Source organism: Maniola hyperantus, chromosome 11, assembly GCF_902806685.2.
Source record: "Maniola hyperantus chromosome 11, iAphHyp1.2, whole genome shotgun sequence".
NCBI classification, from domain to species: domain Eukaryota; kingdom Metazoa; phylum Arthropoda; class Insecta; order Lepidoptera; family Nymphalidae; genus Maniola; species Maniola hyperantus.
The window spans coordinates 6,150,743-6,178,634 of NC_048546.1; the positions used below are offsets into that span (position 1 = coordinate 6,150,743).

The window sequence follows — 27,892 nt, forward strand, 5'->3', positions numbered from 1 at the left end:
ACATGCGCTGGCTCGCTCTCTAAAATGTTCGGTATATTTATTTATTTATTACCTATTAGCTGATGCCCGCGACTTCGTCCGCGTGGATTTAGGTTTTTAAAAATGGGAACTCTTTGATTTTCTGGCATAAAAATTAGCCTATGTCCTTCTCCGGAATGTAAGCTAATCTTTACCAAATTTCATCAAAATCGGTTTAATTGTTGGGCCGTGAAAGGTTAGCAGGCAGACAGACAGACAGACATACACATTTTAATTTAAAATATTAGTATGGAATATGGATGTCCTTGGATGTACCTATAACTTTTAGTAAGTATTAAGTAGATTTTGGTTCTACATATCAATAATAATATTATGATTTAAGCCATTCTACGGCGATTGCGGATTTGCGGATTGCCGATGCCATTTCTACAATAAAAATAGAGATGAAGAAGTAAGTAGGTACCTACCTAACGTACCTACTTACTTCTTCATCTCTATTTTTAAGTTAAAAAGTCTATTTATAGGAGATTTCAAGTACTTTACCAGTCTCGAAAGACCTAGTATGAAGTAAGTATGACCTAGGTACATATGGTATATAAAAACTTATAATTATAAGCATAAAATGTGCATCTATCTAGCTGAAGAACGAATACAGGTAAATTACGTTTTTTGGAGAATGATAATAGTTATAGTACCTACGCGACAGGTCGAGATGACAATCGGGGTGGGAATGCCCCGCACAGCCCCCGCGCTAATCCGGTGTTGGCGAGCACGGGTGACGTGCGGATGTGCGGGGCATCACCCCGCCTCATGCCCCTATTGCCATCTCGACCTGTGGAATATTTATACTTGTCTCACGATTGGGGCCGATTCTCTTTCACATAATCTCTAAACCTAAACTAAATTAACAGGTCTAAATCTAGTGCTATCCTTTTCTGCAAGCAACATTATGAAAGGGATAGCAATAGATTTAGACGTATCCAATTACTTTAGTTTAGAGATTGTGTACAACGGAATTAGCCACATAATGCCTATCATAAAGTAGGTAGGCACGACAGTAAAATTATACAATACTACCTAGATGATGCCCGCGACTTCATCCTTGGATACAGGTTTCTTTTTTAAACTGCGGGAACTCTTTGATCTTCAGGGACAGACAACTAAAGCCTAGCAATTGGGTCTTTTTCGACAGCCATTGGGTACAGAATCCTAAAAACTAAATTTAACGCGGACACACTTGCGGGATTTAAGCTAGTTATCTTTGAATATGAAAAATTCACAGAAGTTTTTTGAACACAGGTAGAACTTTGATAAACAAAGAAAATAAGAGCCTTCGGATTTTCTTAGCTGTTTGCAATAAGTAGGTAAGTCTGTTTATAAGTTTGCCAAACATTGTTTATATGTTATCAGTTTATTACGAAGAGCAGCAATAATATTGAATATCTGATCTCCATCTACAAGATAAATCAGGTACCCATGTAAGTTTAAATATTATTAAAGTTAGATCACGCCACGCGACCGCTACAAGCCTCACTAAGGTCCAATATCCACCAAAGCGGAGATTGATAAAGCGGAGAATAGAAGTCAGTGTCCATTGAAGCTAAGCTGAGAGATATGGGAACAAAAATATCCTATTGATTATTATTTAAGAAACAATAATATGTCCTTTCCTCTCCGTTTACCTCCCTTTGGGGATACCTGGTCCTAGAGTAGCTGGTCAATTACGGAAAAACGGCATCAATCGTTATTACAAACTCAATTGTTGTGATAGGCTGAAATTATCGTCTACTTGCTGCAACAAAGCATTTCAGTCAATAGCGAGAGAGCGTTGGCCAATCAGGTGACTGCGATCGTGACACGGTAGTTGTCGTTCTACGGCGGCCCCCAGAGCTGCTCTCCATACATTTCTATAGAAAGCAGTGTGCAAGAGTCGCCTCCAAAATAATATGTCGGTGTCGCGTTCGCGCGTCGAGGTCTACCTACTCCACAATGTCTAGCTTTACAATAATAAATTATTCCGCGACTTCGGCCGCGTGGATTTAGGTTTTTTAATAAATCCCCCTTGTGATTTATAAACAAAACCCAAATCCACGAAAGAGAGCTTTTTATCCCGAAAAATCACATAGTTCAAGGGAACTCTTAGATTTTCCGGGATAAAAAGTAGCCTATATTTATTGAGCAAGCTATCTCTGTACCTAATTCATTATTTCCGCGACCTTGTCCACGTGAGATGAGGTTTTCCACAAATCCCATCTTTGATTTTTAGGAACAAAATACAAGCTATCTTTGTATCAAATTTTTATCAAAATCGGTCAAACAGATGGGTCGTGAATAGCTGACGGAGAGACAGATATACCTACTTTTGCATAAATAATATTGAGTAGGTATAAGTAGATTAATTATGTAGTTAATATTTTTGGGAAGATTTGTTGTACCGGTAAGCTCATTTATACTTACTAGATATATGTAGGACAATCACCCGCTTGACTGATGATCTGAAAAAGGTGTTAGGGAAAAGTCCAAGAGTGAACGCTTAAAAACTGATGGATTTAATTGGCTGTTGATTTAATATTATTATTATTCTACTCATGAAAAGGTCCCTCACCAGCGTTACTTTTAAATATTTTCTCTTACAAATACTGAAAAGTCCAATGATATTAGAAGAAAATAGGTAGATACGTTATACGCGGACCGCAAGTGGCACGTTAAAACTAAGCTAATTAGCAAACCTGAGCTCAGTCGCCCGCTGGCGTCGCGCTATCGATGACGTCGTTGATAGTAATGTGTATTTTGTTTTCGTCTCCCAAAACAACCGAAAATGCCGTCGTGTGTGATGAGATTCCGCACAAACTACACAAGCAAGGTTTCCAAAAGTCAAGGAATCACATTTCATTCGTAAGTAAAACTATTTCTTTTATATAATTCGTATTTTTCACTTATTTAACAATAACAAACTCGTGCACGTTCGTGTAAAATGCAACTCATTGCAATTTGTACCTTATGTCACATGCCATAAGTACGTATCAAGTTATCGTTGTACGTATTTTAAAGTTTCCGATCAAAGAATATAAAATAAACAGATAGGTCTCTTCTGAGTATTGACAATTCAAATAGTGTGCATATTTCCTGTTTTAGGGAAGGATAAATTAACTATGGTCTAACATCTTTTTACGGTCCACTGCTGGGTCTCTTCATACAATGAGGGAATTTTGGCTATGGGTATGTAGATTGTGTAATAGTAAATATTATCAAAAATAAAAAATATTTTCATTTCACATTTTATTCCTTTACCTACCTTCCCGCGGCTTCGTCCGCGTAAAATTTAGTAATTTTATTTCGACTTCTTTTCCATGTATGGGAGCCCCCTTTATTTAATTTAATTTAATTTTTATTATTTTTATTATAGCGGCAATAGAAATACATTCTGTGAAAATTTCAACTGTCTACCTATTACGGCTTACGAGATACAGCCCGCTGACAGATGGACGTACAGACAGCGGAGGCTTAGTAATAGGGTCCCGTTGGCACCCCTTGGGCACGGAACCCTAAAAACGAGCGGAACCGCGGGAAAAAGCTAGTTCGTAATATATTAAATACCACAGTATAAGGTTTTTATTTTACTATACAACTACAGTGTAGGCATAAATCGGCATTAGCCGAAAAGACTTTACTGTTTTTTTTTCTTTGGAGTTTCTAGTTTACCGTCTCGTCCCGTCTCTTTTACGCTCGCATTATTAGGCATATATCCGTCCTTCTTCCACTCTTCTGTGCAGGACGAGGTAGTGCAAAATATAACCGTCTCTTTTTCGTGCGCAACTGAAGCTGAGGTTATTAGTTCACCGTCCTTTACTCTCTGTTGTGTGAGGTTAAAATACTATCTATGCGTTTATGTGTGTTGAGTCTTTCGGCGCTGACGCAGCGTGCCATTAATAAACATCGAATTTGATATAAGTAACCTATCTACCTATTTTTCTTCTAATATCATTGGAAAAGTCTCTTAATTCTTAAGAGCGTCTTGATTTTGTCCATACAACAAAAATGCCAAAAACAGCCATTCAGAACTATTTAGGATGCTCTTAAGTAGGTACGTTATAATATTCAGTCATTAATTATTAATTTTTACGGCAGGTCTTACTTTAATCAACTGTATTATTATACCTTTCAGACAGCAGCAAATTAATTCGTGCGAAATATTACCGCCAATCTTTATTCACCGTGGCCGTGACGAGCAGTTTGTTGCTTAATAAATAATAAGGTTTGGAGTTTCTCATCCTAAGTGATAAGCTAATTATTTTTTTACTCAAAGTTTTAACTTATATCTTTATAACTTATACTAAAACTGTAACTTATAATAATCTTTACATTAAATGTATATTGAAAATTTTAATACAGTACAATAAGAAAGCACAATAATTATTATCGATATAGATCCCAAAACAGTATTTTTTAAGAAATTTGACTAGACAGTCAGCTTAGTTTCACGTTGAAGGTACATCACAAAAAAAAATTAAAATGTGTTCATGAACAAATAATTAGTATTTTCAACTTTCAAAGTAAGAGTACTATACCAAGTGGAGTATCATGATATGAAAGGGCTTCTAAAACCTGTAGATTCTAAAACAGATTTTTATATATTTTTATGCATAATAGTTTTCGATTTATCGTGCAAAATGTCGAAAAAGTACGACAGTAGTACGGAACCCTCAGTGCGTGAGTCTGACTCGCACTTGGCGAGTTTTTTGTAGACGTAATGTCAATATAAAAATTAACAGTATATTGTTGAGCGTATGTAAATATTAAACTTACATACCTATATCTTTTGTCTACAAAAATAAGAATGCAAATAAAATATTCATAAAAAAACAATGACTCGTTTAAAGACAAATATGTGAACAATCTACGCTTTGAAGGTAAAAAATCAAGGTTAATACTTAAATAAGTAATACCTAATTAAAACGTGCGAATGGTCTATTATCTTTAATATGTAGTTTGTAATATTTGTAAATATTACAATAGTAATATCGCAGTGTTTCACCTTAGATATAAAATAATATAAGTACATAGGATTTCTATATTAAAAAATCGATAGTTATTTTCATTTAATATACCACAGATACGCATCACAAGGATAACCTCAATCATTATGGCAACGGCAAAAAACAATTTATTAAACGTCCAAAATAATAAAATTAATATCTTTTAAGTTCAGGTGTAACTTAAATTCATTAACCAATCATTATTATTTTCTGGCGGAGTTACATGTGTCGTGCCATTCATACCGAGGCCAAAAGGAGGACTGGCCGTCGTCCTTAGGTAATAAAGACCACGGGTCGAGGTCGAGGAACCGTATCCAAGAACGGCATAATGTTTATCTATGCATGAATTCGTCTCAAATTCCTGCCAACTTTGACATCGAATGCCCACAAACGATTTTGGTATTCTTATGCTTTCTGCGTATATTTGAGCAGCTCTCAGGTGGCTGCAGGAGGGCATTACGCACCCTGGCTGTTGAGGCCCTCCACCGTTTATATAGAAATCTGCATGACCGAGAGGTTCGATCACGCCTTGCACTAACCTGTTCGAATGCAAAACGTCTACATATTGAGCGTCCATTTTATCTAGTCTTTGATCCGCATACGCAAAAGAGAAACAGGGGCCCGCCGGATCCAAGCCTGTTATACGGCCTATCGTGCGAGACCTGTATCGATGGAAATATTTTCCGGTCCAACCTGCTATGTGTGCTCCTAAACTTATCCCAAGTAGGTGAAAGTCTTCTGCGCTGGCTCCAAAATTTTCCAAATTAGCCAACAAATTAGCGAGCCTCTTCCCCACGAGACGAGCATTGTGCACTGACAGTATGTACCTCTGATTCATCATTTCCTCGGCGTCAACGAGCAGCACGTTAAACATTTTCTTTTCATTATAACCTTGAGCTAAATCTAATGACACCGATGATTGCGAATTATCTCTGTATCCATGAATAATTATTTTTGTTTGTTTTGTAATGTCGAATACGCCGGGCTGTGTCAGAGTCTGGAAGCTTTTATCGATGGAAAATGTTTGTATGTCCGTGTCATTCAGATAAATAACTTTCATAGTTTTTAAAATAGCATTTTGACTGTTCATCGAATTGAACTGGAGGTCCATAATAGCTCGACCTGCAAATGTAAAATAAAATTTGCATTACTTACAGAATTAATCGTATTCATATGTGAAGGTCAGGGTTAACCACTCACAAGCACCAGATAGTGTTGCGTACAGGTTTTCAGCGAAACTCAAATTCGATTGATCACGTTGTGCTTCCACTTGAACTACAACTAGATGGATGATTGCGATCGTCATCAGCCGCACAAGCGTATAGAGGTTCATGGCAAACCCTCCGCGCTAACACGGTCACTATGTCACTGTCTGCACTGAGAGAAAGGTCCGGCTGGGTACTTGCCGACTACAACAGTGGTTACAGATCTGGAGGGGGGTATACTGGCAATTAATTGTGCGTCGCACATTCGCTCTTAGAAGGCCGCTCTGAATGCTTGCTATATAAATCCGATGATGCCTCTGACCTCGTTCGAGTGGATTTAGGTTCTTTTAAAATCCCGTGGGAAGTCTTTGTTTTTCGGCATAAAAACTTTCTGTCCGTCTCCAGTATGCAAGCTATTTCTATACTAAATAGCTAGATGATGCCCGCATCTTCGTACAGGTGGATTTACCGTACCGGAGAGAGATCAAGAGCAGGATCAACGGTTTAACGTGTTTTTCGAGGTACGAGGAGGACGTATAGATAACCAGGCCAACTTGCCAAGGCAGCTGCTGAGGGTTGCTAGACCGAAAGCAGCAATAACTTTCTTTTGTCCGATCTACCAGTGAATCAACAACAATAAACCCATACAAAGTAAGTCGTAAACTAAACTAAGTATTCTTAATTGTACAACACACTATAATTTGAATAATTGTACACATAGGAAAAGTCAATCATGTGCGCGTCGGACTCACACACGTAGGGTTCCGTACTAACGACAAGAAATAACTCTTTTTTTTTCAAGGCAGCCATTTTGATTTTTTTATTATTTGTTGTTATAGCAACAATAGAAATACAAATTCTGTAAAATTTTCAACTCTCTATCTATTACGGTTCACGAGATATAGTCTAATAGGTATATGACTGATATAGATAGATGGACAGACGGACGGATGGACGGATGGCTTAGTAATAGGGATATTTTAGCACACTTCGGGTACAGACCCCTTAAAAGAACGTTACAGTAAAATGGGTAGGTAGTAAAAGGAAAAACTATACTTTAAAAAAACATTAAAATGTGTGCAAACAAAGTACAAACCTTTTTTGTAGACTCTTGTTTTCTGATGCCTCTATGTTCTGATTTAGATATTTTTATACGTAAACATACAACATGATCCCGGGCATGCAGCTCTAGCTTTTCGGACTTATGTGAATTTTGAAATAGGTATATGGAATCGACGGGTTGGCAGGTCACGAGTAGATATGGCAGGTCACATAGTTCGGGAAAGCGGTAGACGTTGGAAAAAAAATCGCGAGTAAACTTGCATGCCTGACAGTTCTCCATAATGTTCTCAAAGGTATGTGAAGTCTGCTAATCCACACTTTGCCAGCTGGCGGACTATGGATGAAACCCTTCTTATTCTGAGAAGAGTAGTGAGTCGGCGATGAGTTGATCGCCGATTCACTACTCTGACACTGATTGATAAAGAGTTAAAAATCAAGTAGATAAAGGCAATCTCAGTCTCATCCGATAACCTGGATCCTGAGACGCCTCATACTTGACGCGGACGGTACCGCTGGATTTTTATTTGGTATGCTGTAGTGTGGCAGACATACTCACAGTGCCTATGAGTCCCACATACCCGCTCTTGTGCGGGATGCGTAACTGCATTTACCAGCGGAAAAAAGTAGATAAAGGCAAGCTAACGTAATTTAAGCAAATGAAACGTGAGTCACACAAAACACTACACTTACTAGATGACGCACCAGAAATCTTGAGAAGTAGTATCAATATTACTTTGCCGCCGGGCTTTCGCTAATAAACGCTCCCCAACATCTATAAAAACAAGTAAACATTAAGCTCGCTGTCAGCAAACTTGAATAATATATAAATAAGAAAGTACCTAGGACTGTAAACAAGAGCATTCGACGAAAATAGAAAGAATGCCTTGATATCAAATACTTACAGTTACTTAAATACTGAAATATGGAATCATAATATTATTTCGTTCAGCTCGCTGTCAGCTTTAGGTATCTAAATAAATGAGCAACGAAAATAGTAAGTAAGTACTTATGCCAATCACATCAAATAAAGTGCGTTATCATGATTAACCTATCGCCGGCTCACGTGTTTCCTCCTAGAATGAGAACGGTTTAGGGCATATTCCGCCTCACAAACCTTTGAGAACATTATGGAGGACTCTCAGGCGTGTAAGTTTCCTCACTTGTTTTCCTTCACCGTCAAAGCAATATCCGACATAAAATTTTTGTAAACGCAATATAAGGTTAATTTAACGAGATTGAAAATTTTGAAATAGGTAAGTATATGGAATCGACTGGTTGCGAAGCATAAGTGGCAATGGGCAGGGCACATAGTTCGGAAAACCGGTAGACGTTGGGGTCCCAAGGTGCTAGAATGGCAACCTCGCATCGGAAGGTGCAGCGTTGAAAGACTCTCCCACTAGGTGGACGGACGGACGACATCAGACGTGTTGCAGGGAGCCGCTGGATTCAGGCAGCGCAAAACCTTGGCGTGTGGAAGTCCCTACAAGTGACCTCTGTCCAGCTGTGGACATCTATCGGTTGATGATGCTGATGATGATGATATGAAATCAAATGTGTTATTACTTATTTGCAAATTAAAAGTGCGTGCGCTATTATTAGTTGTAGGTAATAGGTATTATTTGGTGTGAGGTAAGTGGCGTGACGGAGCACGGCGCCCCAGCCGTGGGCGGGCTGCGCCGTGCGCGCGCCCTGCCGCCTTCCTCGTGGGGCGCCTCAGTAGTTGTTCGCCGCCGCGCCAGCCACACGTCCGGGACCTCCTCGCGCCTCCCGAGCCGCCGCAGCCGCGCCGCGCCTCTCCCGTGTCGCCGCCGCGCCGGCATAACAAACGAACGCACGGTGCCCTTTCTGTGCTGAGTGTCTCATTACGGCACACGGAACGTATCACGCCGCGCTCCCATACGATACGTAAGTTACAAATTATTGTACTCGTTATTATTTGTGTACTTATAATATTATTATGACCTATTTCATTTATTTTGATTTTTTGCTTTTATTTTTCAATTGCAATTTTGCTATATTATATTTGTTTGCGTGCTTAAAAGTTGCTGCATGTTTCTTTCAGGCTTGGTATGTTTCAGTGAAAATGATTAGATGCTTAGTAAATTTTTATAAGTACTTTCTTTTGGTTTTATTTATACAAGATTTTTATTCCTTTCGATATAGTGTTAAGTAGGTATAACATGTAAAAATAAAGAATTAGTTTGGCCATCCAGAGGGGTAATGCTGCCAGCATCTTGGGTACAATGCCTCGCTGCGGTGGTCTCGATGAGGTTTTAGATTTAATTTAATTTATTTTAGTTTTAATTTAATGTTGTTTTTTTTAGATTTAAGTTTATTAATAGTTTATATAAACATCGTGATAATTATACAACTTAAGAAAAAAAAATAAAGTCAACAAAATTTGTAATAAAAATAAAGTCCCCCATCATCATTATCAAACTAGATGAATAATTATTATTATGAATGAATTAACGTAACCTAATATTATAGTAGGTAAGTAGGTACATATGTATGTTTTCATTGGAATTTCTGATTTGCTATAGATGATGTAAAATAGTTTATTTTATTCAAATGCTATCTAAATAGATATTTGGATGTATGTTTTTGCAAATGCTTGGCATTATCACGCAGTTCCTGGACCGCAAGTCTTCTGACGTACACCATGACGTCATCACTCAGGACCCATGTGGCGGAGTATTCAACCGTTCTTTTTTTGTCTCTCTTCTCTTTCTCAATATATTATCTAATTTATAAAATATAAGCTCTTAAATAATTAAAATTATAAGAAAACATTCAAAGAGGAAAATAAATCAAATGCCACTTATAAAGTCACAGTTCACTTCAAAGGGCCATTTGTATTGTGGGACCAATATTCTTCGGCTACATTCCTACTTTAACCGTTACACAACAATTACAAAAATTTCTCAGGAGTTCCTTTTCCATTTTATATTAACGTTTGCTTTCTCCTGTGAACTGTAATGTAAACTAGTTTATGGATTGGTAGCACATGAATACATGTACACTTATATGTACTTACTTGTAGGTACGCGTATGTACTATGTGCAGGTACTCTATTTTAGGGTCATTAGAGTGTTTATTCGCAATGCGTCCAGAGATTTTATCTTCACAATATATTATAAACTTCCTCGCATCCATCGCATACAAATTAACATCGGCTGGAAAATTCGAGACAATTTATCTAAATTAGAAAATTCAACATCACCCTTTATTTTGATGAAGACTTTTTGAACTTTACATGCGAGGGCACAAACATAAAGAAGGTAGTAGGTATGAGTAGGTAGGTACTACTCATTTGCGGAAGCCGTTGGCGTAGATTGCGCCTCCTACCTATTCTTACAACAATCATACCAACAAAATATACTGGGTATTTGAAAAAAATAACGCTGAGTGTTTTTTTAATGATATTACTTAATTTTAATCTTTAACTTACTTATATTAGATCAAAATATAAGTCGGCTAGACGTCTATGAGCCTACTGACTAATGCCTGAACTAAACGATAGTTTATTTGAGCAGTTGAAACTTAGCAACCCTTCCATCGAGACACTCAACGGCGACTCGGGTGCCAAACTGAAGCGTGAGCATTTCAAAACAGCCAAAGACAAGTTTGAGCATCTTTGATGCTTTACCCGCTAGAGGGGCTCGAATCTCAGCAGGTTATGATGATAGCTGATTAATTTGCTAGCTTGATTTTTTTTAATAATACTTATTTTAATAGAAATGACATTGTAATTAGGTATATAACGTTAATCGGTAACATGTGGCAATATTTATAAAAATAATTGGTATATTAGTCATATTGTGTCACATCTACTTAGATATAGACTCACGATTGTTCCTTATTACTTACAAACATAGAAAACTGTTCCAAATTGAATGGTCTGTAAAAATATTTCATAGGAATGAACGGGAAAGTTGGTCTTTGGCAACAAACTGTTGGCAAGCAATCCAAATAAGACCCAAAAATGTTGTATCTTGAACAAGACATAAATAAAATATTTAAGACTTAACACCAGTTTTCACTTTTAACGGAATATAAATCAGATTGCCCGTTTTAATTTTAAATAGGCTTGCGGGTAAGTAAAGTGTTCTATGACTGTATGCAAATTTTACAGAGCTTAAATATGTTTCCTCTTTATGGTAGGTATGAGCGTGACATAAGGAAATGGGAGAGTCACAAAGTTTCAAAAATCGGCCATGATTTTGGTTGCGTCCAAATCGTCAGTTTTTGAATAGGAGCTACTTGAAGATTCACTTAACATCCCTTCTCAATATCTGAAGCGCTCGATAAATATTTTTGGGTCTATTTTCTTTTTTCTTTTCTTTTTTCTTAAATTTATAGATTCGCGCTTGGCTGCAATTAGACCTGGTGCTTTTTGAAAACCTGTACGCGCTCTCTCCACCAGTGAAAGGGTAGGCTACCTTTTTTTTCTTTTTAGCACCTAATCTTCACACAATAGGTCCCCACGACGCTCGCGTAAATCCCCATTTGGCTCCCCTACTATTATCAATAGTGGTATGAAATTTTGAGTTTTTATAAACTGTATTAAGAGAGATTTACATCGTTAAAATTATTACTAAATTTTTCATACATATCAAAAATTGTGGAACTAGCAGGGATTGCGTCATAATTCATAACATAACGCTCGTGTTGCGACTATTTTATTTCATGCTAGGTGATGCCCACGACTTCGTCCACAAAGATTTGGTTTTCCGGAATAAAAAGTATTACATGTCCGGCTCCAGGTTCAGCAATTTGAACAGTGAAAATATTAGAGACACGAACAGTGTTACTTTAGCATTTATAATATAAGCATGGATATAAAAATTCAGACGTTTATATCATAAACATAAAATAAAATAAGTAGGTTAACTGCCTTAAGACGTCGCTCGGAAAATGTGAGTAGGAATTACCAACGGCAGAATCATCCCGCTGGATATAGAGATTGACTCTAGGGACAGATTAGTGACTCGGATTGTGCTGCCTTGACGCCATCTAGCTGCAATACTTTAGCTACATTTGTGTTGAATTAAAGACCGGTCATCCTTCTATCGATGATGTTTCCTCACAACTATAATACGAGGTTTTTAGATAAATATAGGTATGATATAGTGTGTTCTGTTGAATTTTAGAACCAGCTTCCCTACATCCATGTTTTCCTCTATTATCATTAACAAATCATCGTCAACCGATAGACGTCCAAAGCCGGACATAGGTCTCTAATTTTAGGGACTTCCACACGCCTACGGCCTTGCGCCGCGCCGCCTGAATTGGGTATTTGACTACATCAAAAATAAATTATTTCTCAGTGATTATTATATAGAGGGTCTTCCAAAACACGTAAAATCCACGTCCTTTGCTGGTTTTAAGTGTAATAATCATTTTAAATTATCGATTAAACTAAAAAAGCACGTTAAATGATTGTGACGTCACTCACTGGTATTTCATAGAATCTCGCATACTAAGCGCGCGTTTTGACGTTTGATAAAAAGTTTCTGATTTGACTAGTTGTCAAATACCGTATTCAGAGGCTCCCTGCGACTCGTTTGATGTTGTCTGTCCACCTAGTGGGGGGATCTTCCAACGCTGCGCTTTCCGGTGCGCTTTCCTCTATCCTATGAGGTTATTATTAATTAAGGGATAAACTAATTCTTTGGTATCCAACTATTGGTGTGTCATCTGATGCCACCTTCTAATCGGAGCTGGAGGTCGGGGGTTCGATCCCGGGCATGCACCTCTAACTTTTCGGAGTTGTTTGCGTTTTAAGTAATTAAATGTTACTTGCTTGAACGGTGAAGAAAAACATCGTGAGGAAACCTGCATGCCTAAGAGTTCTCCATAATGTTCTCAAAGGTGTGTGAAGTCTACCAATCCGCACATGGCCAGCGTGGTAGACTTTGGCCAAACCCTTCTCACTCTGAGAGGAGACCCGTGCTCTGTAGTGAGCCGGCGATGGGTTGATCATGATAATGATGAATTTGATTAGACCTAATGAATAAAAAATTGAATAAAAAAATTATTTGTTTTATAAAGCTGATGCTGATGGAAAACATCGGGATGTTTCGACAGAATTATTAGCCATATAGCAGCCCATTGTTATAGAGCATAGCAGGTAAACTTAATACAAGCAATAGTCAATAGAATGTTATTAATTAAACTCCGACATCTAATACTAACACAGCCCGTTTGGATCAATTATAATTTATTATTAACTTAGTTTATAACTAAATTGTTCGAAGGGTTTAAACAATGGGAGACAATAACGCAGGAATAAAGGGTAATTAATGACTGAAGTTGAGAAAAAATAGTACATAGCTATCAAACATAGAGTGTATAGAGATGGAAATAAACTAGAATCAATACCCATATTATAAATGCGAAAGTATGTTGTTATACAATCACGCCGCGATGGAGTAACAGATTGACTTGATTTTTTGCATGGGTAGGAACTGGGAGAGTGACACAGGATAGTTTTTATTCCAGAAAATCAAAGAGTTCCCACAGGATTCTTAAAGATCTAAAATCGCGAATGAAGTCGCGGTCATCAGTTAGTATACGTTGTGTAAACGTTACGATCCTACGACAAAGTGATAAAATGTTGGGAAAGTGTACCTGTCTGCACGCAGTAATGGTGGCGGAGCTGTAATAAAACGTAAAGTTAAATTGTTGCGTCGAAACTAAAGTGCTTGACAGCTTAAATGCAATGTGTATGCCGTACATTCTGTACAGAGGCTTGTCTACCATATTTGGCTGTTTTTATTCCTAGCAGATGGCCGAGAGCACTGGGAAAAATAGTTTCAAAGCTTACGACTTCGTTTGGTGGTTTAGTGCCACTTTTTATAAAATACATAGGTTTTTTTGTTGTAAATATAGGGCTAACTTAATTATTGTGTTGCCACTAGAGTACCTATGAAAATCAATGTCAGTACAAACTAGATAATCTTGAGATTAACCGGTTCAGCGTGTAGGGTAAATTGGGAAATTAACTAATTAGTAATTAATCACTCTAACTGGTTTACCTACGCACTTATCAGCGGTACCTCCACCACATATTTGAAAACATAATTTTTGTCTTACCGTCCTTATTAACGTCATCCCCTGCATTATCCTCAGTCAATATGCATCCGCTGTTGGACTAAGAACGGGCTCTATTCTCAGCTTTTCGCATTCGGGAAACGGCAGCCATCTTCCGGATATCGCCGCCAAAATTTTACTTTGTTAAAGTAGGTGGAACATAAATAGAACAAATAAGGTGTACTTATACATTATATTGCTGTGAAGCTGTGATAGCCTAGTCACTAGTGGTTAGGACGTCCGCCTTCTAATCGGAGGTCGGATGATCCCTGGCACGCATGAATTCGATCCCTAGCACGCACCTCTAACTATTCGGAGTTATGTACCTACGTTTTAATTAATTAAATATCAATAAAATAATACAACAAACATCGTGAGAAAAACCTGCATGCCTAAGAGTTCTCCATAATGTTCTCAAAGGTGTGTGAAGTCTACCAATCCGCACATGGCCAGCATGGTAGACTATGGCCAAAATCCTTTCACTCTGACAGGAGACCCGTGCTCTGTAGTGAGCTGGCGATGGGATGATCATGATGATGATACATATATTTATTTATTCAGGTAATAGATATTCCCTGATTTTTCCTCCCTCACGCACATTATCCCCGCATTCAATCAATACATTATTTTCCAGTTCACTGATGTGGGGAAAATTCAAATGTCAAATATATCTGAAGATAAATAAAATCAATTACTAAATCACATTCAGCAATGGAATTTTATAACAAAACATCTCAATAACGTGAAATGATGGTAGTAAATAGAACTCTTAGTATTTTGTATTGAATTTAAATAGTAATTTGATACCTGTAGAAAACGAAAGGAAACGCTAAGTGATACCCAGTTTTTACTGTTCACTAGTATCACTGTTCACTGTATGCCCAATGGGATTTTCAATCATCCGCTAGTTAACCCCCCTAGGGTTAATTCACATTGGTAGCGAATCAAAGCGAAAATATAAAATTTTACAAAGCACACACTATAGATTTGTCTCCCGAATGGAGCCGGGATAGGTCAGCTAGTTTTTCATAAGTCACAATAAGCAAAATTATATTACCGTGAACTCCGGAAGCCCGTTACTAACAGTAACGGATATTATAATTTACATGAAACTTACTAAACTTTGTAATAAAAAAAGAATTGTCAAAACAGGTTTAGATTTGACAGAAATATGGAGTAACATCCACAAATTTTCATAATTACCTATCCCAAACGATCCCTATTGTTTTTCGAGATAACAACTATCCTATGTATTGATCCGAAGTATTTGCTATAAGTAAGCTGCGTTCAAATCCGTTAAGTAAGTGGTTCCAGTGTGAAGCGTGCACACGCACAGACAGAGACAGGCAAAAATTTAAAAATAAAAATGTTTTGGGCTATAGATCGAAAATAATATTCCCTTCGATTAGAGTAAAGTACTATACTTAAATATTCTTTATTGTAAACAATAAAAAGTAAAAAATAACCTCTTATAAGAAAGTAAGCTGTACACTTGTACAGTAATAATTGGCGCTAAAACAGCGATGTAAAATTCTAAAATAAAATAAAATTCTAAAATTTCTAAGCGACTAATTGTTCAAACTACATAATATTTAATGTACAGAAATTGTCTAGTTCCAATTTTTTCCTTTCATTCAATCAATCATTAAATAATCAACAGTAAAGCAAGCAGCTATTGAATATAATACAATATAATATAATATAATATAATATAATATAATATAATATAATATAATATAATATAATATAATATAATATAATATAATATAATATAATATAATATAATATAATATAATATAATATATTTTTATGCAAGTAAATTGGCACTTGCAGCTCTGGTGCCCCTGATATAATCGATCATTTCGTACGATTCTCACCTGCGTATAATATTCTACATTTTTATCCTAACAATCTCGCTTTTTACATATTCAAGCGAGCTATCCATGTCATGTTTATGAAATACTGGGGAAATACTATAGACGATATGAACCCGCGACTTTGTACGCGTGGATTTAGATTTTATAAATTCCGTGGGAATTCTTTGATTTTCTTTGACAAAATCTACTCTATTCCAGTCTGCAGGATGCAAGATATCTCTGTATCAAAAAGATGATACCAGCAAATTCGCCCATAATCCATATGGATTTATATTAGGACTTCTTTCATTTTCTAGGACCAAAAGTAGCCTATATCCTTCCCACTGCCTTCCCCGCGACACTATCACTATACCTACCAAACGTCAAAATCGGTTAAACGGAGGGATGATGAAAAGTTTGCAGACAGACAAAACACTCGCATTTATAATATTAAGTACCTATGGAAAATACTAAGTTAAAATTACGCATACAAACATCCATTCTATTTTGTTTTATTAAAAGTATGTTTCCCTACTTTTGAATTATTTATCATTCATTTATGAATAGGAAGAAGTTAAAAAAACAAACAAAGTTTAAAACAGCTACCGAGCATCGCCTATAAATGAAATCGATGCATTGAAATGATATACATAGATCATAATAAACGATACCGTTAATACCACTATAAATGCCTATTTCCCGCAGTGATTATCCCGATATGAACACTTGTACTGGGCTTAGGTATATTACAGACACTCGTAGATTTGTTATCGTATTGAATTATATAATACCCTTTTTTTTTTTTTTTTTTTTTTTTTTTTTCCGTGGGGAAATCCTCATGGATGCCACCGCACCCGGGGAGGTACGGAGGTTATGTCGGACTCTTACCGACTAAAACCCCACGATGTTCCACGCATCGCCTGGTGGCTGGGCTACGGGGCCAAACACGTTCACGCAACCCAGCCAGCGGCGCCTGCTAAGGACCCACCTCAGGGGACCAATAAAATCCCTACACACCGTCTGAGGCGCACCAGGAACACGAAGGTGCGCCTCCCGACTCGAGGACTGGTTTCTTTCCGGACGATAGACTCCCCGCGTCCATTGCCCGAGAGTCCTTCTCAAGGGGGTAGGCGGCGGTCGTGGGCGGCTCGCCTACGCCCGACCCTCTTACGACGGATGGCATGAGAGTCGAAATCATCTTCTCTCATGCGCTCCGCCGACTCCTTTTGCGACATTATCTCCTCGCAAAAGGACTCTACCGCTTTCCATGACCCATCGCTGCCCGCCATGGCTTTGGCCACGGCCGGCAGGGAGAGGTCTTGCCCCACTGCCGCCACGAGCGTCTCTCGCGACTCAGCCCATGCTGGGCACTCTGCCAGAGTGTGTTGCGCCGTGTCTACGGCGCTGCCACACTCATGGCACTCCTCAGTAGGCTCTCTACCTGCGATCTTGCACAGGTACCTTCCGAAGCAGCCGTGCCCCGAAAGAACCTGCACAAGATGGAAGGTAAGTACTCCGTGCCCTCTCTCCACCCACTGTTGAAGAACGGGCCGGATCGCCGCCACTGTCCTGTGACCTGCGCTGGGTGATTCGAGTCTCCCCCACCATTGGTGGACGAGCTCGGCCTGCGTATTTCGCCGCCACCCAGCAATTTCTGCGGAGGTAGGGTGTTCTCCCCGTAATCGGGCATCCACCCTTCGCTGGTGCATCTCTGCCAGCATCTCCGCATCCAGGTCCCACGGAGGAGTCCCTGCCAAAACACAGGCCGCCTCACAGGAAATGGTGCGATAACCTCTTATCACTCTGACCGCCATGACTCGCTGCGGCCTTCGCAGCAGGGTACAAGTGCAGGCGGTCAGAGCATCCGCCCAGATAGGTGCCCCGTAAAGAGCCATCGACCGCACCACTCCCGTATACAGGCGGCGGCAGCTGGCACTTGGCCCACCCACGTTTGGGAGGAGCCGTCCGAGTGCCCCAGCAGCTCCAATTAGTTTGGGGGCCAGGCGTCGGAAATGCTCCTCAAATTTCCAACGACTGTCGAGAACAAGTCCTAGGTACTTCATCGTCGACTCGACAGCGATGGAAACTCCGCTTACCACCAGATATTCGCCTGCCGGAGGTGCTCTCCTTGGTCCATGGAAGCACAGAGCTTCGGATTTGTTGAGGGCTACTTGAAGTCCCAGCCGCCGGATACGCGCTACGACTTGGGCCACTCCAGCCGTCGCTAAGACGCGCGCTTCCCTGAAGTTGCTACCTCGAGCTGTCACAAGAGTGTCATCCGCGTAGCACGTCAGATCAACACCCCGCACGTTAGCCCCCCGCAGTACCCAATCATAACCGATGTTCCACAGGAGAGGTCCAAGAACTGAACCCTGTGGAACACCGCACTGGACTTCTCGCCTTACCCATTCCCCATCATGCGCCGGGTAGACAATGGCTCGGTCTGACAGATAGGCCTCCACGATTCGCCTGAGATATGCCGGCATCGCATGGAATCTCAGCGCCTCCCTGATACTGCTCCAAGGCAAGGTGTTAAAAGCATTAGCGATGTCAAGAGACACCGCCAAGACTACCTCACCCTGAGAAACAGCATCATCCGTCAGGGCCTTCACCCGTGCGACTGCGTCAATTGTGGACCGGCCCCGGCGGAAGCCAAACTGATGGTCGCTGAGACCTGGCCCTGTCTCTTCCAGATGGCGGACTATACGCGTGGCAACCACACGTTCGAAGAGCTTGCCTACCTCGTCCAGTAATACTATAGGCCTATACGCTGATGGCGAATTGGCTGGGCGTCCCTCCTTGCGTAGTAGAACCAGTTTCCCCGTCTTCCAAGGACGTGGAAACTGACCCTGCCTCAAGCACGTGCTAAACAGCCCCCTTAGTCGAGGCGCCAATGGACCTAAAGCCACTGCTAATGCACGGCCGTGCACTCCATCAGGGCCCGGAGCAGTGTTTTTGGCTCGGAGCCGCAGCACCGCCGCCTTTAGTTCGCCCTCGGAGACTTCCGGCGCGTGAGAGACGGTCTCATCCTCCTCACCTGTGGGTGGTGCCATGTGTGGTGACTCCTGAATGACCGGGAACAACGACTCCACCACCATCTCCAGCTGTTGAGGCTGAAGAGTTTGTGTGAGTGGCGGTGCCCAGGGGCGCAGCTTTCGTCGGACCATTTTATATGGCCGCCCCCATGGATCAGCATTGAGGCTCTCAAGCATCTATTATATAATACCCTGTATCAACGCTAGGTGCACACTGCTCCCGTATATTTGTAGCAATAGTATGATACGCGGAATGCATGCCACTCGAGGGCACATAAAGCCGGGTCCATGTTATGCGATCATGATACGCGTCTATATATCTTGACAAAGCTAAGAGAGCTATCAAAGCTAGAACTAGCTTACACCCACAACTTCGTAAGCATAGACTACACAAATTTCACCCATTTTAGGTTGGATGTCTACGTCATAATAGCTATATATCTGCATGCCAGATTTCAGCCCAATTCGTCTGGTAGTTTCGGCTGTGTGTTGATAGATCAGTCAGTCAGTCAATCAATCAGTCAGTCGGACATCTTTTGTTTTTCTTCCCAAGCAGTTGCCTAGCAGTCTATTGGTGACGAATAATGTTACTCTTGTATTAGAATGTTCGGTGCAAAGTTGCAGCGCGTCTTTTTTATATTAATTAGCTCTGTCTACTCTACTGAGTAATCTCACACATACTCGTAATAATGTGTGAGATTATTTTGCGCAAGTTGATATATTTGTGGCCTTTTGACCCACATTTATAAAAGGTCGAAACTAGTCTAACCTAGAGACCAGACGTACCAAATTCCCTTTATGTTACAATCATTATGACGGACAACACAACTGGCACTTAAGTTGCTCAAGACTTCCACCACGACAAAGAGAATTTGCCCGGTATTATTCTGCGTAGGCGTTTTAAACTTACGCTCATCTTCTTAAGTCTCAAACAACAATATTTCCTTCTTTCCGTCTAGAATTTTTTTAACCGAAGTACAGTTTCATCACATAAAAAGGCATTAGGTACAAGCTTAAAGCTTGATAAACTAGTTTTGTGACAAGCAGCTGCTTTTTTTCTTTTCACGCCTGTTTGAATATGTATGTTGGATTCTTTACAAAGCGTCCCAAGGGCTGGCTGGATTTTAATTAAAGAGGTGTTTATCGATCTGTTTAGACCGTAAGATGGTTATTGACTAGGTTTTTTTTTTACAACAAAAAAACCCGGCCAAGTGCGAAGCCGACCAGCTGTATATAAATCGAAAAATCAAAAAAATCGGCCAAGTGCGAGTCGGACTCGCCCATGAAGGGTTCTGTAGCAGCAAGTAACATCATTCAAATGTTTTTTTTAATATTTGAGTTGATTGAATGGAAGGTAAATTGCGGTTTACGATTAATGACGTATTAAAAAAACTACTTACTAGATCTCGTTCAAACCAATTTTCGATGGAAGTTTGCATGGTAATGTACATCATATATTTTTTTTACTTTTGTTATTCTCTTATTTTAGAAGTTACAGGGGGGGGGGGGGGACACACATTTTACCACTGTGGAAGTGCCTCTCACGCAAACTATTCAGTTTAGAAAAAAATGATATTAGAAACCTTCATATCATTTTGGAAGACCTATCCATAAATACCCCACAAGTATGGGTTTGATGAAAAATAAAGTTTCAGTTCTAAGTATGGGGATTGGGGAACCCCCATTTATTGTTTTTTTTTTTTTTTTTGTGTGAAAATCCTAATGCGGTTCACAGAATACATCTACTTACCAAGTTTCAACAGTACCTATAGTTCTTATAGTTTCGGAAAAAAGTGGCTACATAGTGGTAACATACGGACGGACAGACAGAGAGACATGACGAATCCATAAGGGTTCCGTTTTATGCCATTTGGCTACGGAACTCTAAAAACTAATATGCATAAAAATAAATAAAAATCTGTTTTTGAATGTACCTACATGTAAAGCCCTTTCATATTATGATACTCCACTTGGTATTGTTATCTTACTTTCAGAATTGAATATACTAAATTACACAATTTAAAACACATTTTAATTTTTTTCGTGATGCCACAAATTCACGGTTTTTGGATTTATTCCTTTACTTGTGCTAAAAGACCTACCTACCTGCCAAGTTTCATGATTATAGGTCAACGGGAAGTACCCCATAGGTTTTCTTGATAGACACGACAGACGAACAGACGGATACACAGACACACGGACAGACGAACAGATTACCAGACGGACAGATAGTCAGTCTTTTGAGGTACGGAACCCTAAAAATAAATATAAGTGGCGATTTCGAGAAGTAGCCATACTCGGAATGAACATACAGTCCATATAGGAAAGTGGTTATATCAGGAAATGATCATGACGGGAAGTGGTCATAACGGGAATTGGACCTAACAGGAAGTGGTCCTAACGGGAAGTGGTCATAACGGGGAAGTTGTCATAACGGGAAGTGGTCATACGGGAACTGGACATACCCGGAAGTGGTCGTATTGGGCAGTTGTCATATTTCGAAGTGGTCATGACGGACCCAAACGCAACTAATCCTAATCCACATGAATAATCCTACTTCCTACTTAATATTATAAATGTGAAAGTGTGGATGTTTGGATGTTTGTTACTCAATCACGCAAAAACGGCTGAACGGATTTGAATAAAAATTGGAATGGAGATAGATTATACCCTGGATTAATCCATAGGCTACTTTTTATCCCGGAAAATCAAAAAGTTCCCGCGGGGTTTTGAAAAATGTAAATCCACGTGGACGAAGTCGCGGGCATCAGCTAGTAACTGATAATATACTCAGTGTGACGGGATTCTAAAAGAGGTTCATTAGTATTTCATTCATATCAGGCGGCACAATAGGCGGGAATGAGAAGCTGCACGCAGATAAAGTCGCTTTAAATGTGAATTACGTATAATGAATCCCTTTTCCGCGAAGTGAAATTTTGATGAAATTTGGCACAGAGATAGTTTGCATCCCGCGGTAGGACAAAGGCTACTTTTGATCCCGGAAAATTAAAGAATTCCCGCGGAATTTTTAAAACCTAGATCCAAGCGGACGAAGTCGCGGGCATCATCTAGTTTATAATAAGGGTACTGATGCTCTTATCCTTTGTCGACGAATGATTTTGAATAAAATATACGATTTTAACAATCACCATCATTGAGTTAAACCACAAAATACGTCATACGAGCACATCAGACGTCGAAAAGTGCCCCACCCAATGGCTACAAGACGTAAGCTCGGAAGCGTTGAAGTAAATTAATGGTAGGTACATATAGAAGAGCTATTTTCATAGAAATAATAAATACGTGTAAGTACACCTAGAATGAGGAGGAGGTTTCGAGGCAACGTTCGAGAAAATTTTCATAGATGGCGCTAATTTTGATTCTGATGGTCAATGAGTTCAATCAAGCTTTCGTCGGTTGCAGTTTCACGAAGTATTTTAGAATAGAATAGAATAGAATGTTTTTTTATTCATGTAAACTTTTTAAAAGTGCTTATGAATAGTCAGGTTTAATTTACCACTGGTTCGGAATGCCGTTCCTACCGAGAAGAACCAGCAAGAAACTCGGCGGTTGCTCTTTTTTTTTCTTGAGTTTGGCTGACGTTACAACCAAGTAAAGTGTGACCAGAAAAATAAAACACCTCGCCATGTGACTGCAGGCAGCCACATGTTACCACGACTCCTACAACTGAGTCGGAATATCGGCAATTGAAAATCGCCAAATTAATCGTGGTATGTACCCGTTTTATACAATACTATGTCGATTAATAATGAGGAGGTTTCCAGGCAACGTTCAAGAAAATTTTCATAGATGGCGCTGAATACTACCACCACTAAAGATGAAAAATAATACCTATATCTTTATTATCTATGCTTTAAATTTTTAAATTTAAATCGGATGCGAAATTCATTAATTACTTCTATTGTAGTTCACAGATTTTGTGGGGAAGAAACGTAAGGAAAATTGCAGTGCACGCTAGCTCTTACTCTTCATCATGTCATTGATTGATACTACCTAAACATTAAAGTATAGATCATATAGATATAGGTATTATTTTCATCTTGAGTGAGTCATTCTTCGAAGACTATTTACTACAGTTAATATTCTTCAAACACTTTAAATATAGTTACTTTTTCGTTTTCCCCGAATTCAGTTATCGAGACTCTGTTCACTGTTCAACGAAAAAGCGTCGGCCATACCTACCTACTTTAAATATTGTTCTTTTATCCGAATGACAGGAGTAATGAAGCGCCAAAAGCTCAATGGAAAAGTGGTGAACTGGAATACAACAATTAGTAAGTTCAAATTCCACTAGATATTGTGCTTGTGAATGCCAAGTTGGCAGGAATTTATGGAATACTAGCTGATACCCGCAACTTCGTCCGAAGCGGAGACACATGAATAGCAGAACTTTGTAAAAATGCGCTGCCCAAATTTTTAGCGTAAAGTTGAATGGAAAAAATGTATTTTCTCCCTACCATTTCTTTCCATCTAATAACAAAGTGAATAAAGTTGGGTTTTGAGTATAAATATTATAATACAGTTCCTAATAGTTTCATAACAAACTTGTCCCTTGTGAACAATGGTCAGTAGCTGTATCAAGTCCCGACCCCATGTTACGCGTGTTAAAATATGACAGCGAGTAGGTATAATAAGCGCTACAATGTTCCTACATTTTACTGCGTACCTAATCATTTCTACGAATGTGTGTAGGTAATTCATTTTTGTTTCTCGAAACCATAATATTATTATGATATAATTTGAATTTGTGTAGACATTATCATTATTATTCCACATTATTCTTCATTTCATAATATTAATGCTGTAGGTATACGAGTATTTTATTAGAAGAAACATTTTGGATGAAAAAAATAGATACAAGTTGGTACGATATTTTTATAACTATAATGAAGGTACATATATTTCAAAGGTCATAACGAAACGATACTGATGTAAACGATCTCTCTCTGAACACTGTAACTCAAGATGTAGGTAACTAACTAAACTTTGAACGCAGATAATAAAATAATGAACACAACTTGGGTGCAAAATCTATGAAACGGGTAATGGAATAATAATGGTTTCAGATAGTGCTACAACGGCTACCAAAGGTCATCCTTTGTATCCAAATTCCAAAGCATAACTTTAACGTTGTTGTCGATATTCAAATATTGACCACCTCTGATTAAAAATGTATGCTTATATTAATTCTCCGTTTCACAGTTTACTGAAAGGTCACCTATCTAGCCAGTTACCAATGTATAGCACCTCTTACTTTTCGGAGTTAGATGCGTTTTAAGCAATTAAATATCATTTTATCTAATGCATAAGAGTTCTCCATGATGTTTTCAAAGATGAGTGAAATCTGCCGCATAGAGCCAGCATGGGAGGCTGTGGCCTAAGCCCATCAACTCTGAGAGGAGATCCGTCTCAGTAGTGGGCTCAGTGTTGGGTTGATCGTCATGATGATGATGAATGTATCTGTTAATTTAAAAGTTTGAACTACACGAAGTATTCCAGGAAAACTCAAGATTCACTTTGTTAATCATAGAAGTCGGAACTGTTCTATGATGATAAAGGTTAATTTCAAACTTTTACAAGTACTTACTGAGTAAATCATCAAGTTTTAACTCAGAAACACGTAAAGTCAGAATAATAATTAAACTAGAATGATCTGATCATACCGTCTTCATGCAGTTATGTCAGTCCTACCAGCCCTAAAGTACGAAAAGCTCGGAAAGGGAAGCTAAATGAAGCGAGCCTACGAGACCGAGTGGAGCAAAGAGTGGCGAACAGCGATATTCATGGCGAACATTGACTTATAACAGTAGGGTATCATATCACTGACGGCGAATGAAGCGAGTCGGCGATATCCGTAGCGAAACGAAGGTCGAGTAGCTAAAACTGAACTAAGGGAGGACGGAGCGTGCCTTCTTGCCTTCTAGCGTAGCCCTTAAAAAACAGTGAGCCAAATTTTAGTTAAATCTAACAAGCGAGTAAGAGAGCGAGCTTTAGGTAAACCAATAGGTGTACACCGTGTACACGGGTAAACGCCAAATCGGACTAATTTTAATTATTACTAGCTTATGCTCGCAACTTCGTTCGCGTGGACTTCACAAATTTCAAACCCCTATTTCACCCCCTTAGGGGTTGAATTTTCAAAAATCCTTTCTTAGCGGATGCCTACGTCATAATCGCTATCTGCGTGCTAAATTACAGCCCGATCTGTCAAGTAGTTTGAGCTGTGCGTTGATAGATCAGTCATTCAGTCAACAGTCAGTCAGTCACCTTTTCCTTTTATATATTTAGATTCGGACTTTATTGTGCCTCTGAGATTTACTCATTATTCAGTGATTTGTGATTTACTTAGTAAATGCTACTAAAAATCCGAAATGATTGATTATCACAAATGTATTGAATGATTAAGTAGCTCGAACTTTTGGTAAATGTTGGATTTTACCGGAAAATCTCAGGATTTACTGTAGTTTGAGTTTTTACGTACTAATGGTAAAAAAAGAGCCAATGGAAAATTACTAAATTTAAACGATGATGAAATCACAAATATATCCTGTTAGATAATAGCTCGTTATGTAACTTCCAGTCTACAATTAGGGATTGCAATCCCGCAGCTCACTCAATCCCGCGGGATTGATATGCGGGATTGATCAATCCCGCGCGGGATCCGCGGGATCCCGCATATTTGAAATTATTCACCTTTTTGCCCCGTTTGTATGTAAGATAAAGTATTAATTTTTTGATCTTATAGGGCTATTAAGATCGAAAAATTAATACTTTATCTTATTTAATATTATGTTATAAAATCAAATTGAAACTACAGGTTTTGGTTTAAAAAATCAAGTATTATTAATTTAACATGTCTTACATTATGTACGTATTACCACAGACCTTTACCAAGTTTATTGTCGTCGCCTTTATTCCCTTTCTCGGGATTCTCAGTTTCATTGGACTTGGACATGATTCATTTATTCGTTACTTGCAAGTATGTATTTAATGTGTACCTACTTGTAAGCAAATGTTCACGCCACATTACGACATCATATTCCCATTTACGGGCATAATCAGCATATAAAATAGCACAAAACAAAAATAAATAGAATACATTAATACGTTAAACGCCGGACAGTGAATACGAAAACACTCTGTCTGTCACATACAAAACCACGCGCAAAGCGCACGGTGGTCGGTGAGTCTATGTGAAACGAAGCCGCCCGCCAGCCCCCGCCACTGTGTGAAACGGCAACGTCGTGCTCGAGCCACTCGCTTTCTTACGCAAAACTTCACGAATGTTTTAGCGGTAAATTTAAATTTGCGGGATCCGCGGATCCGCGTTATGAAGGTGCGGGATCCAGCAGATTAATAAGTGGAGCGGGATCCCGCGGGAATGCCGGATCCCATTTTGCGGGATTGCAATCCCTATCTACAATATCCTGCACGCTTGCTCTAATGTGAGTGCGGTTGCAAGCTTGCAAACAATCTAATGTTTTCCTTATCTCGATATCGCTGGATCGTCTCAGCTTGTAATAAGAACTCTCCGATAACCACTTGAAGTAGATAATTCCTGAGCTACTCCTGCAAGTGGATAACAACCACATTTTTATATAATCTCAGACATAATGTGCAAAGTATTGTCTGAAATAGTTTTTCTTTTAATTATAAACAAATCTAAATATATTTTTGAAAGAAGTATGACTAATTTTATTTTTACCTTCCCTTTCTAAGTGCCTGCTACGAAGACAGGGTGGGACAGCAGCTAAACTATTTACCGGGCCGGATTTCAGTTCACCATTGCCTTTATCGTCGTGATATTAGTTTGAATTACTAATCGTTATTCATACAATAAAAAGACATTCCTGACTCATCCACTGATTGACTCATCCACGCCCAGTCCGAAGCCTTGGAGACACAAAGTTGAAATTTTCCTTCACAATGTAAGTAGACTTACTTAAGGCCGGAATTTTTGAAATCCCCACCACGCGGGTTAATCCGTTGCTTGGTTGCTCCATTGCGGCGTGATTACCGGACTTATCTACAAACAAACACACTTTTGCATTTATAATATTAGTACCTACTTGGTACGGATATCTTTTTAAAATCCTCTATACTTATGATGATTCCACTCATTCACATGAACAAGAATTATTTCTACACTTGAAGCAATGTTTTCGCTCACATACAGCGTAGGTATTCATTGTCAAATAATTAAAACAACTGAGAATTTAATCCTAATTAACAACGTTTGCGTGGGAAGCTTAAAACTTAGTAAGATATAAACCCTACCTATTCTGAAATTAATAGGACCTTAGTAAGTTTGGTCTTTACCTACTAACATAGTTATTTTATGTCGATGTAAACGTTCGTTTAATTCTACGCTACATTTAAATAAACGTTAATATTGAAGAAAGATAAACTGGCTGCATTTCAGCACTGAACAGCTTGGCTGATCCTTTGCGTAAAAAATTAACAACCCATTTGTCACCAGATGAGGCACGCTGTCTCGTAAGATTTTTTGCATTGACTCCATGCCATAATTAGAGGTAATTTCATTGAAATATTCATAGGTTGATAAGGACACTACCTATACTTCAATGCGATAGTTTTAGAAA

At 39.0% G+C, this 27,892-nt stretch overlaps 2 protein-coding genes across 2 annotated transcripts in view; one reads left to right on the forward strand and one right to left on the reverse strand.

The window, feature by feature from the left end:
* Positions 1 to 4,973: 4,973 nt before the first annotated feature.
* On the reverse strand, positions 4,974 to 6,366 carry LOC138402971 (lipase member I-like). Its single transcript, XM_069501694.1, has 2 exons — positions 6,216 to 6,366; positions 4,974 to 6,137 (listed from the first exon to the last, which is right to left on the reverse strand). The coding sequence occupies exons 1-2, from the start codon at positions 6,346 to 6,348 to the stop codon at positions 5,185 to 5,187; spliced, it is 1,086 nt and encodes a 361-aa protein (XP_069357795.1). The 5' UTR covers positions 6,349 to 6,366; the 3' UTR covers positions 4,974 to 5,184.
* Positions 6,367 to 9,032: 2,666 nt separating this feature from the next.
* Positions 9,033 to 27,892, forward strand: part of jeb (jelly belly) — a 109,962-nt gene continuing 91,102 nt past the window's right edge. The window contains exon 1 of the mRNA XM_034973561.2: positions 9,033 to 9,187. The gene's annotated coding sequence lies outside the window, so the exon portion shown is untranslated. The remainder of the gene's footprint in view (positions 9,188 to 27,892) is intronic.